The sequence below is a fragment of the Panicum virgatum genome, chromosome 4K (assembly GCF_016808335.1).
Source record: "Panicum virgatum strain AP13 chromosome 4K, P.virgatum_v5, whole genome shotgun sequence".
NCBI classification, from domain to species: domain Eukaryota; kingdom Viridiplantae; phylum Streptophyta; class Magnoliopsida; order Poales; family Poaceae; genus Panicum; species Panicum virgatum.
The window spans coordinates 45,341,237-45,361,703 of record NC_053139.1 but is presented as its reverse complement, the minus strand read 5'-3'; the positions used below and the strand labels follow the sequence as shown (position 1 = coordinate 45,361,703).

At 46.6% G+C, this 20,467-nt stretch overlaps 1 protein-coding gene and 1 pseudogene across 1 annotated transcript; one reads left to right on the top strand and one right to left on the bottom strand.

The window, feature by feature from the left end:
• The first annotated feature begins 4,650 nt into the window (after window positions 1–4,650).
• On the top strand, window positions 4,651–7,169 carry LOC120704343 (protein STAR1-like). Its single transcript, XM_039988701.1, has 3 exons — window positions 4,651–5,232; window positions 6,342–6,529; window positions 6,616–7,169. The coding sequence occupies exons 1-3, from the start codon at window positions 4,884–4,886 to the stop codon at window positions 6,868–6,870; spliced, it is 792 nt and encodes a 263-aa protein (XP_039844635.1). The 5' UTR covers window positions 4,651–4,883; the 3' UTR covers window positions 6,871–7,169.
• Window positions 7,170–15,238: 8,069 nt separating this feature from the next.
• Window positions 15,239–17,228, bottom strand: LOC120705249 (annotated as a pseudogene).
• Between the last annotated feature and the right edge of the window lie 3,239 nt (window positions 17,229–20,467).

Sequence of the window (20,467 nt, the reverse complement as noted above, 5' to 3'; positions counted from 1 at the left end):
AGACTACCACGGGGGCTATGCCAGCACATTGACAATCTACTCCGGAGTTTCTGGTAGGGAAGCAAGGAGGATAAAAGGAAGACATGCTAGGTCGCATGGGAGGAGATGGTCAAACCAAAATACATGGGAGGCATGGGTTTCCGAGACATAGAGATTTTCAACTTTGCACTGTTGGCACGACAGGCGTGGCGGATCCTGCAAGATCCTGACTCGCTTAGCGCAAGGGTTCTCAAAGCAGTGTACTTCCCGAGCAACTTATTTCTGGAGGCAGACCTGGGACCCTCTCCATCTAGAGTTTGGCGGGCTATTGTCGATGGCAAAGAAGTGCTCAAACAAGGCTTAATTCGTAGGATTGGAACCGGGGAAGATACGGAGGTGTGGCACTCAAATTGGCTTCCGAGGGATGGGCAGCTATGGCCAATATGCTGCATTAGTGACACACCACCGGGAAAGGTCGGTGAACTGATTAAACCACTGATGTTTACATGGGACTTACAGGCGGTGGACACACACTTCCTGCCGATGGATGGCGAGCTGATCAGAAGCATTCCGCTGCCTAGGCGGAGGCAGGAGGATTTCTTGGCCTGGCATTACGAGAAGTCCGTAGTTTTCTCTGTTAGATCGACTTACTGGATGCTGGTCACGACACGGGTACGGCGGTCGAACTGGATTGAACACAACCCGGGGAGATCAGATGTCGAGGCGGACCAGAAAGACTGGACGGATCTGTGGTCAGTCAAGGTCCCGTCGAAGCTCCGGGTGTTCCTATGGAGGCTCGCTAAGCACTCCATTCCGACAGGCGATGTGCGGCATCGCAGAAACATGGCACAGACAAGCAATTGCTCTATCTGTGGCGGTCAGGATTCGTGGAAGCACTCACTGCTGGAATGCAATATGGCCAGGTGCGTTTGGGCTTTACAATGTGATGAACTTGTTGATTTCATCAGTCAGGCACAAGATGACAATGCACGCGGGTGGATCCACGAAGCAATAGCAGGTCTCGCTCATGATAAGTTGGTGAGACTTGTTGTAACTTCGTGGGCAATTTGGCATGCGAGGAGCAAGGCAATTCATGAAAATATTTTTCAGAGCCCGTTGTCCACTCACAACTTCATAGAGAGGTTTATTGCAGACTTGGAGACGGCTATGCCGACAGTGGAGAGGAAGGGGGACACGGGTGCGGGCTGTGCACCTGCTGCACCTCCTAAATGGATTCCGCCCCCACAAGACCTGATGAAGGTAAATGTCGACGCCGCACTTTCGAAGAATTCTGATATTGTGGCGATGGCGGCGGTGGCGAGGGATTGGGCGGGCGCTTTCATGGGAGCGTCGGCCCTAGTGATGAAGGGCATATCCGACTCGGAGACGGTGGAAGTGCTGGCGTGCCGTGAAGGCCTAGCCCTTGCAGCGGACCTCATGATCAGGAGGGTGCGGATTGCCACAGACTACGCCTGTGCTGTTCGAAGCATGGCAGGGCTTGAAATGGGTCGATACGACCATGTAATCAGAGAGGTGAAGGTTGGTATGGCGAATTTCGAAAGAGCAGAAGTTGTCCATGAAGGGAGAGCGTCGAACACTGATGCCCATGCTTTAGCCAGAAGTTCGATTTATGAATCATTTGGAAGACATGTTTGGTTTTTTGATCCTCCTGATGGAGTTTGTACTAGCTACGCTATTTGAATAAAATTGGCACACCCCCTCAAAAAAAAAAGACATGTACGCGGCCTAATATCAAATCAGCCCAATAAATACTTTAGTTGCATCTTTGACGTGTCTTATATTGGGCTGGTGCACTATTCTATACACTAGGCAGTAGCTTTTTAATCTTAATTTGTTCTACGTGCAGATTTTTAATTTATTTTTCCTTGCCAGTAACAGAATTTTATTTTCTACGCATATGCATACAAATAAGTTGACCAGCCGCATGCAGCAAGCATATTCATGCAAGTGCCTTATCTTTTCTTTATTTTATTATTTATTTTCTTTCTATTTCCTTTTTCTTCTTATTTCTAATGATCAAGTAAATATTTCTTCCCTAGTATATAATATATTTTCTTTTCTTCTCATTTTTTATTATTTTATTCTCTATTTTCTTTCTGTTTGAGTGTTTTAAATGTATTAATAATTGATGTATTTTATAATCTTATTTTCCTCCTATTGCTTATCTAATGTTTTTCCTTTATTCTATAATTTCTTATTCCATTTCTATCTATTCTTTCTGTACCTATCCTCTTTTTCTATGTTTTCCATATTCTTCTCTTACTCATATAGTTCAATTTATCAATTATAGATAGTAATATTTTGTTCTGTATTTATAATATAATTATTCAAGGTGTATGATTTATTTGTTCGTTTTGTAGATTAAATTGTTCGGCCATATTGAATCATTTGTTCGCGACTTTTATTTTCTATTATTTAGCCTATACAATTAAATGTTCGCGATGTTTAACATTTTGTTCGTTGTGTTTAATCGTTTTGTTCGTACAAAACATTATTTGTTCATGTTGTTAAAATATTTGTTTCCAGTTGCTGAAATTTATTATTTAATGTGAAAAAACTATGTTTAAAAAATATCATGCAAACATAGCCAAATGTGGTCTTGTTTTGAAGATCTTCTCATAAGAAAAATAATGCTACAGTTCAAATTTAATTTGGATGCTCGGTTTAATAGTTATAACTTTTTTAGTTTTGAATTTGTATGTATGTGGATGATGTCATCATAATTGTCTTATTTCGCGTGCATGCACAAATACTCTCTTGACAACCGCCATGACACGCGAAAACAGTTGAGAGTGCTGAATTATTTCGGTAAAGCCTCGAAAAATTTGAGGCCCAGATTTAACATGCAGGTGATACTTAGGCCCCGTTTGGCACGGCTCTTCCCGCGGCTCTGCCAGCAGCTCCACTAGGAGCCGTGTCAAACGGACAAATGGGAACCGCCTTCACATGTGAAGCCCCTGTTGGAGCTACCGACGGCTTCCACAGGCGACGTGAAGCCAGTGAAACGAGGCTCCGCGCGGCTCCGGGAGCTGACATCGCCCTTCATTCCAGACTACCCCTCCCCCAACCCTCCAAGGCCCGACGGGAGAAAAAAAAGAGCGCTCCCTCCAAGGCCTGACGGCCGCCGCGGAGGCACGGTCCGCGGGGACCGGGGAGGAGGACGGTGGCGTCGCGGCTCGAGCAAGAGGAGGAGGGCGGAGCAGCCAGCGCCGCCATGGCCGAGCGGGACTGCGGGAGGAGGGGGCCGAGCTGCCGGCGCCGCCGTGGCCGAGCGGGAGGAGGGGGACGGAGCTGGTGCCGTCACGGCCGAGCGGGAGTAGGGGGCGGAGCTGTCGATGCCGCCGCGGCCGAGCCGAAGGAAGGAGGCGGAGCTGCCGGCGCCGCCATGGCCGAGCGAGAGGAGGGGGCCGAGCTCCCGGCGCCGCCGTGGCCGAGCGGGAGGAGGGGGACGGAGCGGGCGCCGCCGTGGCCGAGCAGGCTCGTGGGAAGAGGAGGCGCGAGGCCGCCGCCGCGGAGGATGAGGCGCGGGCGAACGCTGGTGGCGGCGGCGCAGGCGGAGCTCGCGGTCGGTGGGAGGCGCGGGCGGAGGCCGATGGGGCCGCGGGTGAGGTGGGGTGAATGGATAAGGAGGTGGACGGAAAAAAGGAGAGAAAAAGAAAATAAGAGGAGAAAAAGGAAAAAAGAAAAAAATTAAAGAAAAAATATAAGAAAGGGCAATTTAGATATTTTACAGTCTCAATCCACCGGGTGAAGCCGTTTTGCCAAACATTTTTCAAAACGGCTCCAACTCTATTAGAAAAGCCGCTCCACCAAAGAAGTCAGAGCCGGAGCTGTTTTTGGAGGAGCCGGAGCCCTGCCAAACAGGCCCCCGTGGACAGCTTCCCTTCCCAAGGCGGCTCTTTCCTAACCCACATAAAAGCCCAGATCCCATAAAAGCCAACGGGGCGGCTAGGCCTCTCCCAGGACAAGAGCCCAAAGCTAGTATTTGGGCCTTTCAGCCTCCGGGCCGAAACGCACTGGCATTCCCATCGGTGCCCCATCTGCGGCAGACGTGCTCTGCTCCTGCTGCCGCGGGACGACGCCGACGTGCCCGCCCGCTCTAGGCTCCAGCCTCGGCCGTCCGGAATCGTGCCGTACGGACGGGACGCCTGGCTGGCGTGGCCGCCTGGGCGAGAGAGAGAGAGAGAGAGAGAGAGAGAGAGAGAGAGAGAGAGAGAGAACCGCTCCCGGCTGTAGCCTGTAGCTTCTCCGTTTATCATATCAGCAAGTGGCCGCGCCTAGCTCTTATCTGGGCTTGGTGCCTTCTGGTGCGGGGGGGGGGGGGGGGGGGGGGGGGGGCGGCCGGTGCTGCGTGCAGGCGCCTTTGTCTTCTCCGTCCCCGACCAAGTCCGGCGCCACCGCCACGTCAGAGTAGCGGAGAAGATCCAATAATCCCATGGAGAAAGAGGAGGAAATGCAGCTAGCGATCGCGCACGGGTTCTAGAAAACGACGCGCCGATACGCTATGCGCTGCGCCGACGACTCGCCCACCAATTATTTGCCGCGCCACGACCCCACGACACGAGTCCTCCGCCGGACGTCGGCATCCCCGGCGCGGCGGCCACCGAATAAAAACCAACGCCACCCTTGTTCGTTCCGCGCCGAGTCATCACCCACCCACACCCACGCACCACAAGCCGCCCACCTCAGTTGGAGCCCTGCCCAGCAAGAAGGAAAAGCAAGCCACGGGAGGAGGAGCAGGCGCCATCTGACCCGACGTTCCACTGCAAAAGCGGAACCACCACCATCCCCACCGCCTCCTCTCCATCACTTTCCACTTCCCTCCACCCAGAGCAGAGCACACACTCGTAGCATCCACTCTCAGGCTGCCATCCGATCCAACAATGGGCTCCGCCTCAGGTGACGATGGTGCTCTCCGGGAGCACCTGCTGCTGGACGTGGACGGCGCGGCGGCGCCCAAGATACGGGTGCGCGGGCTGCGCCGCCTGGCGGACGGGGCGGCGGGCGACGAGATCCTGCGGGGCGTCGACCTGGACGTCCCGCGCGGCGTCGTCATGGGCGTCATCGGGCCCAGCGGCAGCGGCAAGTCCACGCTCCTCCGCGCGCTCAACCGCCTCTGGGAGCCCGCCCCCGGCGCCGTGCTCCTCGACGGCGCCGACATCCGCGGCGTCGACGTCCTCGCGCTCCGACGCAAGGTCGGCATGCTCTTCCAGCTCCCCGCCATGTTCGAAGGTACGCCGAAACCTCTCACGAGCTAACTCGAGTTGATTAATTTCGTCGGAGAATCAGTTTTATTTGCTTTTGCCCCGATTACTCATGCTCGATCTCTGATTGATGCCACCAATAAGAACGTATGATTCGATTAGCTTGCCCGAATAAATCTAGCATAAAGCAGGTTGGCGATTGCAGTTTGTCATTTGTGTACTGCATAGCTCGTTCATGTTGGCAGTGATGAGTAGGCAGCTGGTGGCCAACTTTGATAAGATATCCAGCTGACGTTTCTAGGTTGATGAATAGGTCAAGGCCTTAGTGATAAGCAGGTTTTCCCCTCGGATAATAGGGAAATTGCGGGCAATCTGACTCTGAGCACACCATGATTTTTTTTTTACTCTGACGCAGTAGTGGTGTAGTGCTCCACCTCAACGTCCTCACATGCACAGACCATGATCCTGAGCACATCACGCATGATGATAGCACCGCACAACATGTACAACTGTCAAGGAAGGAAGGCAACTGCTAAGCATAAAGAATGCTCGAGCCATTGGCAAATTTAAGTGGGATCTTGCGTCCAAGATGCCATTCAGATTTCTTTATTTTGAGACAGAACTAATTTATCTACCAGTTGGCAGATTTGACAGAGTAAAGACATTTCTAGGATCTGGCTTAGTGTATTACTTGTCGGTTTGTTTGTCTGCTTCAAATACACAATGCCAATTTTTAAGGAATTCAATAGCTGAATTAGCATTTTTGCTCTTGCGTAATGGCATCGCTTGCTAATTTAATCCTGGCACGGGGAGTACCTACAAGATGACAGCGTTTGATCTCTGTTTTACGAATTGTACTGCTTAATCCTGAATGAGATTTTAAATCTTCAATGGTTCCTTTACTGAACATCCCCCATTAATCTTGAGAAATGAAGCAAAGGAAAAGTTGCAGTATGATCACTAGTAGGAACTAGGAAGTAGGATGAAGACATATCACAAGCTACCCAAGATAGTAAACTAGTAGAAACTAGGAATTAGGATGAAGACAGATCACAAGCTACCCAAGATAGTAAATACGAAGCAAAGCCTCCAACGACTACTATGATCTGTCATCTGTGTTTGTGCCTTTGATTTCAGGAACCGTGGCCGACAACGTGCGCTACGGGCCGCAGCTGCGCGGGAAGAAGCTCACAGAAGCTGAAGTGAAGAGTCTGCTGAGCATGGCGGACCTGGACCCTGCTCTGTCCTCCAAGCCGGCCTCCGAGCTGTCCGTCGGCCAGGCGCAGCGCGTCGCCTTGGCACGCATCCTCGCCAACGACCCCGAGGCACGTGCACCCTCAGATGCTTCGTCTTCCTCCCGTTGTCCCTCCATTGCCTCACTGAAATCGTCGCGACCCTTCCGGTGCTGCAGGTGCTCCTGCTGGACGAGCCGACGAGCGCACTGGACCCCATCTCCACGCAGAACATCGAGGAGGCCATCGTGCGGCTGAAGAAGGCGAGGGGGCTCACCACGGTGATCGTCTCCCACAGCGTGAAGCAGATCCAGCGCATCGCGGACCTGGTGTGCCTCGTCGTCGCCGGCGAGATCGTGGAGGTGTTAGCGCCTTCCCAGCTGTCCGATGCCAAGCACCCCACGGCCAGGCGCTTCTTGGAGCTCAGCGGCTAAAGGCCCTCGAATCCATTTCCTCCTAGAAAAAAGAGGATCTGATTTTAAAGTAGGAGTATGTCTTAAGTCGGATTTGTAACTGTAGTCTTGATACGATGGATGCCTTTGCTAGGCGTTGGGGCGGGAAAGGATTGGAGCTGATGGTCGGTCATCTTTCTGATCTCATATGATGTTCTACCATGCTTTTTTGGACATGTACAAACCGTAAAGTATCTTCGAGTGCCAAGAGTGTGTAAGTCCTAGATATTCTCGGAGGATTATCTTCGTCTCTGAATCTCCCAACTCATGGGTGTTGGTCATCTTTTTTTTTTTACCTTCAATTTATCGTTGTTTTGTCTGGTACTCCCTCCTTATCGGAAAAAAACGACGTTCTGACCCCTCCCCTTGTTTGCGATAAAAACGTTCAGGAGTGCCCCGTGCTCATGTGGACGTTATTGTCCTTGCCTCTACGATCGCCGCACCCTGCAGTTACTCCACGCCACGCCCGCTCGCACCTCGATTCCCAACAGCGCCGCACCTCCTCTCGTCCGCGCTAGCTTTCTTATGCCGCTTGCCGCGCTGGCCGCTCACTCCTGGCGTCGTGCTCGCCGCTCCGCACTATAGATATCTATGCAGCCCGAAAGCCTGTGCAGAAGCCCGTTTTTTTTGCCCGGCACAAGTCCGGCCCGATACGATGGCCTCCATGCCCGTGCCGGCCCGGCCCGGTGGGGCATGCTGGGCGTGGGCCGCCACTCCTGCCCGCCGGGAAGCACGGCACGGCCCGATAAAAAATAATAGGCCCGTTAAAAGGCCCACTTAACTCTTCCCTCCTGACTTTTTTTACTGGCCCACTTAACTTTTAACCCTAGCCACATGCCCACCTCCGCCTCCGGCCTCCCTGGCTCCCTCACGGCCTCACAGTCAGCCCCGATGCCGCCTCCCTCCGACCTCCGACTCCTCTCTTGCAGCGCCTGCATCTGTCGCTCCCCCCGCTAGTCCCCGTGGACCGGTGCTCGCCCCTCCCCTCCCCGGTGCTAGCGCCGTCGCTCGCCCCGCGCCCTCGCCCCTCGTCGTCGGCCGGTGGCTCAGTTCTTTCCCGGCCTCTCCCCTGCGCCGGCGTTGGCGCTCACCCGGGCCCCCCACTGCCGGCCACGGCTCGCAGCTTGGAGGCGCGGGCGGCGGCCACCAGGCGCTGCCGCGGGAGGCGAGCGCGGCGGCCAGCGGCGCGGTGGCGGGGGCAGGTGCGGGCGAACAGGGGCCCGGGGCACGGCAGGCAAGCCGTGCCAGCCCGGCCCGCTCGGCACGAAAATGGGCCCGTGCCTGGGCCGTAGGTGCAGCCCGTGGGCTAACCCGGCACGGCACGCTGGGACATTGGGCCGGGCCAGGCACGGCACGGTGAAGGCCAGCCAGGGTGGGCCCGAGCTCGGGTTGGGCCGGGCGGCCCGAATGGACATCTATACTCAGCACTCGTGTCGCACTCCTCGGAGGAGATGACGACGGGCTCCATAGATGTGTCGCCGGCAGACTTTTTGGATGCGGCCACCAGCCTCCGCGTCGGATAGCACAGGGAGCACGTCCTGAATGCCGACGGCGCGGCGGACTCCATGGATGCGGCCACGGCTCCTACCAGCAAGCAAGCAAGCAACATGAAAGAGGAAAGCAAGCAAGTGGTGCCTAGATGCACAAGCAAGCAACGAAGCGTTTAAATAGACCCAAGCAGCGACACGAGCACGCACGCAAAAAAAACAACAAAAAAGAGGCAAAAAATTAGGAGTCTCCGCAGAAACGATCCAGCGCAGAAGAGCGGCACCACCCCATCGCAGAACGCTAACCAATCAATCCCCAATTTCTTTCTTGTACGAGACGTAGTCCCAGCAATATTTAATAGGAGTATACAAGGAAAATTCACCCCTAATTAACCACTCCTTCGTATGCTAAATGCCGTCCTAAACATCATTTTTTACCAGTATGGAGGGAATATGATACAACTTGTGACAGACCCGCCGAGTTAAAACGCTTAATTAAGCATAACTACCATCGTCTGGCGCATTAGCTTAATTAAATGTAACTTGACAGGCTGTTTCCAACCCACAGGCCGATCGAAACACACCAGAAGTCTCGCACGAAGGCGAGCGCAGAAGGTACCAGCGTGATAAAAGATTATAAAATAGAAAAATAACATTAAAGCTTTTACAAAATAGCCTTAGATTTAGAATTTGCAAAAAAGAAATGACAGCACGGAAGAGAATCTAAATTACAGAGCATTTTTACTAGAGAATAAATAAAACAAACTAAATAAATCGAGATGCAAGATGCTCAAGTCCATTCTCGCTCAAGTTGTTTATTATTTTTAAGTTGCATGATGCAAGATGCTATACAAGTTAGCGGACTTTATAAACTCCCATGTAAAACACCCCATTCGCATTTTTACTCCTCCAAGGGCCTACCCCCTTAAAGAACAAAGGTAGAGGAAAAACAATTCCAACATTGCACAAGGAAGTGTCGATGTAGTTTCATCCACACGCACTTAAGCACCAGCGCGCACCCAGTGGCACAATCACGTGGCGGCTGCACACGCGAGGCCCTACATCCCGTCGCGGCACTATAGGGCGTGGGACAAATCTCCACCATGTAAGAACCAATAATAAAAATCCGAATAACACGATTGGATACAAAGAGATTAGAGAGCAGCCAGAAAATACATTCAAATGCATATAATCCACATGGTCAGCCCAACTACCACTAATTTTTTTCCTAACCTTGCATGTCCCAACAATGAAATCTGATGTGATGCAATAGTGTACTTTCCTGACAACCAACGGGTGACCTGATTCATGCAGGATGACTATAATGTCTGTGATCAAGTTTCTAATTTATTTATATTTATTTGAGCAAGAATGCAAGCGGAACCATTTCAGGTACAGGAATCAAGGCGATTAGAAATAACGAATACTCATACTAGAAGAACAACAGGGTGGTTTTAGTTATCAAGAATAACTGGGACACTTCGAGCATTTGAACGAATGACCTAGGGACAAGGATGTACGATCTCAATTTAACATTGACCAATAATAGTGAAAAACATCAATGTTTGGATAAAAATAGAAGGATCATGGAACGACAGATAGGACATGATTAGCTGATTATGGTGGAGAAAGGTATATCAAGAAAAACGACCAATAGTTTTATTTAAGACTAACATCCTTATTTTGATTCTCAAGACAACAAGATTTAATAATCCATACATCCTAAATGGTGAACACAAAACCTCTCATATTTAGGGTGTGTATCGAAACGGCTCAAACTTTGGTATTCAAAGTTTAGTCAAACTCAACGGTTTATTTTGTTTAACTTTGTTTTACTTGAGTAACACCTATGTTCAAATTCCAAATTTCTCGATGGTTTTATAAGAGACATAGGTCAAGTCATATACTGTTAACAATTTTAAAATATCGTCTGTAAATAGATGGAGATGGTTCTATATACATATATATATATTTCATCAAGAACTAGATTCACTTTCCCTGAGTCAACTACCTTCAAGATGAAAATTTGCATAAATTAGAATACCATAAGTAATACACAAATTTGAGCCAACTTTCCTAAACTGCGATTCCAAGCTAACGTAGAAAAGCTTTAAGTTTTCTTAACAGCTGTACAAGAATAGAGTTCAACCATATTACCCATAAACCAAATTTCATTTCTAAACTTGACTGGCACAGCCTATGAACCGACTCCTCCTAGTATTGAGAATTTGATGAAAAGCGATGCAGTAATATGTGAGGAAATTTATATGGACATGACACACAAAACAAAAATAAATGTATGATATGATACATGCATGGCCTACACGTCCTCACAAAAGAAAAATATTTTTGCCAATCCAACTATGGCAATATACGAATATCCTTCGGTGGCACAATACGTACTCTCCCTATATACTATCCGTTTACTATTAATATTTCCTACGTTAACAGGGTTAGTGTACCTGCAGAAGAATCACAATATATATATTCACACCAACTTAACGCCTGGGAATTAGTTGATACTATATTTACAGCCACCTGACATAACCTACACTATATAGGGCTTACGATCTAATCTCTCCTAATCCCTTAAGTGCAAGAAAAGTAGATTTCGGAAATTTATTTTTAGTCTTGAAAACACCAAAATAATATTGCCGGTACCCCCTGGTGCATTTCAGCTCTGATACCAGCTGTGACAGACCCGCCGAGTTAAAACGCTTAATTAAGCATAACCACCATCGTCTGGCGCATTAGCTTAATTAAGTGTAACTTGACAGGCTGTTTCTAACCCACAGGCCGATCGAAACACACCAGAAGTCTCGCACGAAGGCGAGCGCAGAAGGTACCAGCGTGATAAAAGATTATAAAATAGAAAAATAACATTAAGACTTTTACAAAATAGCCTTAGATTTAGAATTTGCAAAAAAGAAATGACAGCACGGAAGAGAATCTAAATTATAGAGCATTTTTACTAGAGAATAAATAAAACAAACTAAATAAATCGAGAACCACCGAGACGTGAAGACAAGGCGCTACATTGAGCCCACCGATATGACACCTAGTTAGCTCCTATACCTGAAACAGGGTAAACAACAAACCCTGAGCAACTAGTACTCAGCAAGACTTACCCGACCAGTGGGTATAACTTAGCCCACATATCTAGACATGCAAAGCTTTCTGGCTGGTGGTTATTTTTGCATAAAAAGCTTCTAAAAGTGAGTCCTTATTTTCCCACTTTTAGCCCAAATTCTATATATAACAATCATTAACTAATATTTGCACCTGCTAAGCAATCATAACAACATGAGGTATTAATTCATGATAGATATCTCCAACATTACTTTAATTCCATATAACATTACTACGATGCGGTGTTGTGATCAAGGTGCTCATATCCGAGATGCGACTGACGGCGAATCGATTCGATTTAACCTTGCAAGGTGGACCTAACGAACACGTCACGTATTTGCCCCGTCGGACTATACATGCCAACCATTCCCCTCCCCGCCTCGAACTACAGGAACCAGCCCAACGACATATGGTCAGCCGAGCTCAACGTGAGACCACCAAAAGTAAACATGTGCAACCCAATTCTCTGCGACTACTCGACTCGCCCCAGGAGTTGGGTGCGGGTTCCTGTACTTTCGAAGCAAAGTAGTACTCGGCTTACCGGTTTCGACTACCTCCTACTCCCGGCATGCGGTTAGTACAATTCAAACTCGATCACAGGGCCAGACAACGAACGGTCCTTAACCGACACAGACGGGGCTAACTTTCCCCCGCCCGGGTCTCCAACTTTCCATATCAAAATTCAACAACTCATGTACTGGAATGTAAATATATCCTAATTCTCGCGAGTAACCGGAAATTACTCGACTTCTAAATGTCCTATATCTCGCGGGTGACAAAAGTCACTCGACTTCTATCGAGACTATTAAGCATAGCACTTCTATCGTCCTATACATACTAGTATAACTCAGGGGATCCTAGGGATCATGCAACTAGGGTTCCAGATAATTCCGACAGCTAATGCACAAGTAATCGAAACATATATATAGGTGTCATAATTTAAAAATAGAAGGATGTGCACCGGGGCTTGCCTGAGGGTAACACTAAATTAGTGTTAATACTATCAAGGCCTTGGGCCCTTCCGACCATTGGGCCGGGTCTTCACATGTTTCTTCCAAATCCTCCTTCCGATCCTGGGCTTCACGATCCATTCGTAGACGATGTTCTCACCACGGTTCTATATGAATGCATATGACGTGACAATTAAATGCACATGAAATAAGTAATGCAATTATAATTTGACAATCACAAAATAACTATCGACCGAGTATAAATACTACGATTTGCATACAACTACGCCTGCCAGCACTACTACTACCGGTCAGACCGGTCTACAAAACCGGTTAGACCGGCCGGCTGAAAATAAACCCTAGCTAAGTCATATAACACTGGCTTAGCTCTCTAATTTAATTTAACCCGATTCTTCTTAATTGTAAACTATTCTTAAATTTCCAAATATACCAACACATGAAGAATTCACTAACACCTCACTATGTTTTCTAGGCCGGAAACTTGTAGAGTGAACTACACATGCCAAAACTAAACCACTACCTCGGTTTCATAATTTTTGGACTAATAGATTTTGCTGAAACTAATTAAATGAGTCTAAACACCACTTAAACTCTACTATGGGCAAAAAGGACATTTCGCAAGAACAAACATTTTTCCCTTGTAGATACAAACGTAACCAATCTAACCAAACTAACTTTGTATTTTTACCATTTTTCCTTGATTTATTAGGCAACCTGCAAGTTTTCGCTGAAATAATAAAAATAAAAAATAAAACAACTACCGGAGACTCCGGGTTTTACCCCAGATTCTCCGGACACAATGTCCGGAATTTCCGGACGCTCATCCGGAGTTTCCGGAACCCCTAATCCGGAGATTCCGGATTTATATCCAGAGTTTCCGGGCAAACCTAGATAAAAGGCCAACGACTGTGCACGCCATGGTGGCCGGCGACGTGAGCGACACACGGCAGGGAAAAAGGGCCGGGGAAAGGGTGGGGAAGATGGAGGAACTCACCACGAACCCATTTGTGCGGTCGATTTGGGTGGAGGAGGATCGAGGAAGCGGATCGACGAAAAAGGGTGGAGCTCGGACGGTGCTCCCATGGAGGTCGGCGGTGGAGGGCCGATTCCAGCCGAGAAAAGCTCAGGCGAGGCTCATGGAGGTGTGGAGAAGGTGCGAGGAGTGGTTGGGAGGGCTCTCATTGAAGGGATCGATGAACGGCAGCCGGAGATGGCCGGGGCGCTGACGTGAGCGAGCTCGGCTCAGCTTGAGTCAAGGAGGAGGAGGAAACGAGAGGGAGAGAGTGAGAGAGAGTTTATAACGTTTGGAGACAATAAAATGACCAAAACAAGAGATATAAAGTTCCAAGTCCGGAGTATCCGGAAGAATATCCGGAGTATCCGGGTGCAAACCCGGAGTATCCGGTTTTTCCCAGGCTCTAGAAAATTGGACTGAACTTGAGTCGATTTTTGGTGACTCGATTTGCACCCAAAAGATTAGGTCTCTAATTAACTAGTTAAGGCCGTGATTAATCTTGATTATAGGTGATTAACACCTGAGGTGTTACACAACTTGCTACATATGTACTTTTCCATGATACAACTTCTTAAATATGTAGTTTTGCGATTGTTAGTTTTAAAGTAAGCCGTTGAATATGACCGACTAGTTTGAATCGAAGTGGATAGGGAAAAGATAGGCAGTCCATTTATACTTCAGCTCCAGTTAAGCATAAAGACTTCGTCTTTAAGTTGGAATGACTTTAAGTTGGAATGACTGGGTGAAGAAAGCTGGCCAAGAGCCGAGGTGTTGATGGTGGAGGCAGCCACGAGCATGTTCTTGAGAGTGATTTCTACTTGAATAGCCTCGAGCAGTGACACGCCTATCATGATGAGGCCCGTCATAGCGCCTGGAGAGATTAGCTCCCAGTCTTGGAGTTGTCGATGGCGGGTGATAACGCGATCCCTAGCGACCACTTTAACGGTTGGTGTGTAGCATGACGTGGTGTTGCACCTAGAGCTAGTGCAGTCCCTACCCTAAAAAAAGAAAATAAGTGTAAATATTTGCAACCATAAAATGTTACATTTATTTTTAGATGAAAAGATTATGATGGTCATAACTCAAGTTAACCCTACTAGGACCTTGATGTAATTTCTGTGTTTCTCAAGGACCTTTCTGCAAGAAAGGAATGTACTGTGCCTTTGCTTTAATATAAGTTGCAATCCTCCCCGAAAAAAAAAAAGAAGGGCCGCGACTTCAGCGAGCAGAACTGTGGCGCGATGGCCGTAGGGAGAAACAGATGTGGCGGTGATGGGCCCGCACGCGCACAGCCCAAAGATAGGCACGACCGCACGAGCCGCAAATGGGAGGCTGAGGAAGTGATCCAAGATGGGAAAAAATAGACCTCGGGAGGATTAGATTAGTTTAACCATAACCTTAATCTTTGATCTGAGTTCATGCTACTAACCTTAGAGATTTGGGAAGATAAAATATTAATTATTGGAGATAGCAGTACGTAGGTGATCTCATGGGCTATATAGGTCTATAGTATTATGGGCTTTAACAAATTCTTCCTTTTGATTGAGCCCATTGAGCGTAAGACTTTGCCCACTTTAAGATTTATCTTTTCCCATTTTTCTTCCATTGTTATCATTTTTTTGTTTGTCTGTTTCTGGTTTATGGATAAACTAAATGTTATAGTAATCTATAATTTATTCTTAAATATGTAGTTTTGCGATTGTTAATGACAAAGTAAGCTAATATATACTGACTTGTCAACCCGTTGAATCAAAGCGTACAGGGAATAGACAGATAGTCCACTTATACTTCAGCACTAGTTAAGCGCATACTAGTCAAGAAGGACTTCGTCATTAAGCTGCTACAGGGAATAGACAGATAGTTCACTTACACTTCAACACTAGTTAAGCATATTAGTCATCAAAGACTTCGTCTTTAAGCTGGAATGACTAGGTGAAGAAAGCTGGCCAACAGAGGTAAGATGAGAGGATACTGCTGATGGTGGTGGCAGCCATGAGCATGTTCGTGAGAGTAATTTGTACTTGAATTGCCTCGAGCGGTGACGCGCCTGCCATGATGAGGCCCGACATAGAGCCTGGGATAGAGATGAGACCCAGGGTCTTGGCGCCGTCAATGGTGGGCGACAGCGGTATCCCCAACGACCTCTTAACTTGGTGGTGCGTAGTCTGACGTGGTGTTGCACCTAAAGCTAGTGCAGTCTCTACCTGCAAAGTAGTGAAAATAAGTGTAAATATTTGCAGTCATAAGATTGTGATGATCATTTTCAGGTGAAAGATTATGATGATCATTACTGAAGTTAACCATTTCTGACTACCAGGAGCAGGAGAATTTCTTAACCATTTCTGACTACTAGGAGAATTTCTTTCATGCCTTTGTGGACGGTGGGTGCCAGTGCCAAAACTGGTTAAGAAATAGATTTTCACGAGCAGCAAACATGCGGCTGCAGAGGAGGCGATTCCAGGTGGGAAAAACAGATCTTGAATAGATTTAATTAGTCTAATCCTAACCATGCATAATCCTTGATCTAACCTTGGATATTTGGAAAGATAAGATCTCCATTAGTGGAGATCTGATGGGTTATATGGGCCTATAGTATGGGCTTTGACATCGTCTTTCTTTTGATTGAGCCCATTGAGCATGAGACTTGGCCCACTTTGAGAGTTTCTTTTCTTTTTTTTCTTTCATTGTTTTTATTTAATTTTTGTTTGCCTATTTCTGGTCTCTATGGTTAAACTAGATGTTACAGAAATCTATGATTTGTTCTTTTTATTTTCTATTTTTTGCAAATCCTTTAAATTTCTTCTTTTAGGAGCAATATTTCCCATTTGAGTTTTTTTATTTATCTTTTCTTTTATCATTTATCTGTTTCCCTTGAAATGCTAATGGTCGAGCCAAACATCGTTTATGAAATAAGCTTGAAAACAATGGACTTGTCGAACATGACAAATTAAGTACTAGAAAAATATATATGCAGGTTGCCAAAGTTGTGAGCGGGCTTAGAGCTGACCAGGTTCTTCTGGATCTTGACCTGAACTTCTTCATGGCGACACCGGTGACGGTCATGGCGTTGCCGACCATCATACCGGCGGCGGGGATGATGTACCGCGGGGTGAAGGGGATGATTCTGAGCGCGACGAGCAGGCCCACCGTGATCATCGTGCCGACCAGAATGGACACGAAGGCGATGTACTTCCCGCGGGGGACCTGCTTCGTGCGCTCGCCGGCCGTGTAGCCTGCGACCGTCACCTGCACGCGTGCCGATTAAAAATGCATCGAGATCAAATCAAATCAACCGTCTTGGAGATGAAACTTCTCTAATTCAGGGACCGAATTCTCTGACACGTACCATAAACAGGTAGGCGAGGAGGATCCAGGGTGCGGTGTTCTTCTTCTGGGAGAAGATGAACTGGAGCACGAAGCCGACGATGGAGAACTGGGCGAAGGAGCGCGCGATGGCGTAGAGCATCTCGCGCCCGATCCCCAGGCGCTGCGTGAAGCTGAGCGCGACGGCCAGGGCGACCACGCCGGCGGCGGCGAGCGGCTTGAGCATGCCCACCAGGAAGTCCCGCCAGAAGCCCGGCTCCCCCAGGTTCGGCTGCGGCGGCGGCGCGAGCTGCTCCAGCAACACCGCCGACGCGTGCTCCATCTTAATCTAATTACCTCACTGGCGAGCTGGGTTCCGACGGATGGATGTAGCAGCCGCTGATGCGTCGCTCAACGGCGTAGGCTCGTTTGTGGAGGTAGGTCGCCTTGCTTTTGAATCGTTGCCTGGTTGGCATCGGCGTCAGTCCAACATTTACTTGGACTAGTGGAATTACGTACCACGTGCACTTGTTTAAAATTGAATTGTTTAAAAGCAATTGGATTGTATCAAATTTACTACTAATAGAATCTCATTTGTTGCATGATGGAATAATCAATTATATTTACTATCTAAAAAAGTTCAAAAGGGAAGCAACATTTATTTAGTATCTATATAAGACAATCATCGATTAAATATGGAAGATATTGTTTCTCACATGAATATTTATAAAATTTTTAGTCAACCAGTTGGCGAGGGACAGGGCCTGTGGGTTGCGAGACCTCACGAAGATGCGCGTGGTTGATGCTTGGCGCGATTGAGGACCACGAGACCAGATGAGTGCGGAGGTGTGGAGAAGAGGTAGACCTCGGCACCGGCCAAACCGCGATCGTCGTCCTTCAAATAGATTAATAGAAGGCACTGTAATAGTGTGGATCTAGATTTGCGCAGGTGTCAACCGTGATTGACAATCAAAACTAATGGAAAGAGGCATATTGGGAATCCAAACAAATGGAAAGAGTTGTCAACCGTGATTGACGATCAAAAACTAACGGAACGATGGAGTCATCGGTGACTGCCAAAATGAAAGAATTGCCGTCCCAAATAAATGGAAAGTAAGGTGCGGTTATGGTGTGTGGGTGTAGAAAGCTTTTGATAAAAAAAGTTTTAGCTTTTGAGTGGAAATATTTCTCTTCTATAAAAAAATCAAGTGGGATCTCAGTGAAGCGTATGGTGGGTCTAATTAATTTTTTAATATATATAAGAATAGATATAGACTAGCGCTAAAGCAGGTAAAATCATAAACTTCCATCCTACACAGGCTGTTCATTTAGAAAATTTCAAGCAAAATTGCTAGTAATGGAAAATGATCACGTTACTCCTAGTTAACTATATCTATTGCGATTGAACACCATATTGTTTATTTGTTCCATAGATGCTCAATAAATGCAAATGTATTGGAACCAGAAAAGTAACATCTATTTAAGCATTCGATTGGCTCCGTGCTCCTCTCTATGCAATTATTTCTTGCTATTTGATATTGTTTTAATTTGATGAACTTTACTACAATCTAAAGGAACCATCTTTATGAGACAAAATTTGAAGGCACGAACCTTTGTGGGACAGAGGGAGAATGCGTGATTTAAAAGACTACTCCCTAGTGATCCTAAAGCGTCTCTTAAGCATATCTATCTTGCCATCTCTGTTTCTGAGTGCATTTAGCTTTACGGTATGGCTTTATATTGATGCCATCACCGATCTTTGTTTCGCTGTCATTCCTTTCGCCTTTCACCAAGGAAAAACAAGGGAAGAGAGTAGGTAAGCACAAAAAGATGCATGCTGCGCATCTACAGGGTGCTCTCTTTCCTTTAAAATTACAAGGCATAATTCATATGATTGCGGCAAGGCTTTGACCAAGTAACACACAATATTTTTGACACAAATATGATGCTATTAGATTTGTACTACAAATTGCTCTAAGCGTTGTCATATTGAAATAAAAAATATGCATTATTATAAATTTAAACAGGGGGAGTAGTAATCTGTTGCAAGCTTGCCAAGTTAGAATCATGCTTAACTTGAAGATTATGATATTAATGATTTGTAGTGGTATTTAATATTCCATCCGTTGTAAATTATACGTTATTTTGATTTTGTCAAAAAATATGATATTTCATATGTATTTAAATATAGCGTATATCTAGGTGCATAATAGTGCAATGTATTTAGAAAGTCAAAATGATCTATAATTTGAAATAGAGAGAGCATTGAACGAAGAAGTAATCTGGAGTCTTTATTTTTGTTTTGTATTTTTTCCAAAAGCTAATTTTGTATTCTAGATTTGGAGAGAAGTTTATTATGCAAAAATATCATTAAGAAAAAGTTGTGGCTACTTGATTTCCTATACTTTTGGTTGGAATTTGATTCATGCTTCAAGGCCTGTTGCAGCTAACACTGATCTACTTCCTCCGTTTCAAATTATAGGTCATTTGACTTTTGTATCCTAAGTTTGATCACTCGTCTATTCAAAAAATTATGCAAAATATCACTTCTTTTGTTGTGGATTGCTTTATCAGTACAAGATCTTCAAGAATAACTCAAATTTGGCAATATCTGCACAAAATTTTTGAATAAAATGAATGGTCAAATTTAGGATAAAAAAGTCAAACGAACTACAATTTGAAATGGAGGTAGTAAATCTTAATTTGCCAATTAAACAAGGGCACCGATGGAGACCGCCACCGCCCCCAAGGGATCCAAGCAGATCAGAAAAGAATCGGCAAGAAAAAACCTAATAAAAAGAGCACGAGAGGGTCATAGTTTTTTTTGGAGCAACCAACATCTCGCGAGTCGCGACGGAGTCAGGATTGTTGGGGATCGCCCCTCGCGAAGGTGGCGAGATCCGAAGGTGTTCCGAAAGTGGCAATACCTGCTAACAAGTTGAGCCTTTCTTTTCTGTCTCTTGCAAAAAACACAGGAACCCTCAAGAACTCAAGATACCGAAGGTTCAGGTGATTGTTTGAGGCCGTGCTCCCGAAGGTGGCAGTGCGAACCTCCAGATGCGGCATAAGGTCTGGAAGCAAAAAGCAATAAGACGAAGCTTCACGCGGGACACCGAAGGTCCCTGCCGAAGGTCGCCGGGCATCATGTAGCATGTAACTTGAGTAAGAGTGTACAAACCGAACTGTCCTACCTGGAGAAATTATCAAACACCCCTATTGTAATCTCTTGACCTCAGGGAAAACCGGAGGGGCATTTCCGAAAATGTTGTAATAAGGTTGGGGATATAAATAGCCCCCTACCTGGACATTGTACAAGGGTTGAACATTTGAAAATTATAGTACAATTACAATTGTGCAATTAGTTCCCTTGTGTTTTTCATTGTTCTTAACCTTCGTTACTGTTTCTCTATCTGGTGATCAAGATTAAGATCCCAACAAGGATCATGCTAGGCTGTCAGCCTACACGTGCTCGACAAAAAAGCTACACATGTCGTGGAGATAAAATCCTCTCTCATCACAAGAAACGCACCCTCCTCTCTCTCCTTATAATAACACTACCATATAGCAACTTTTTTTTTGATATGGCACAAGTTTAATGTCCATAAAACTCCCGCCGAGATTAGCCTAAGTAAATGGAAAGAATCTCTCTATACTATTCATGCATCAAACCTGAG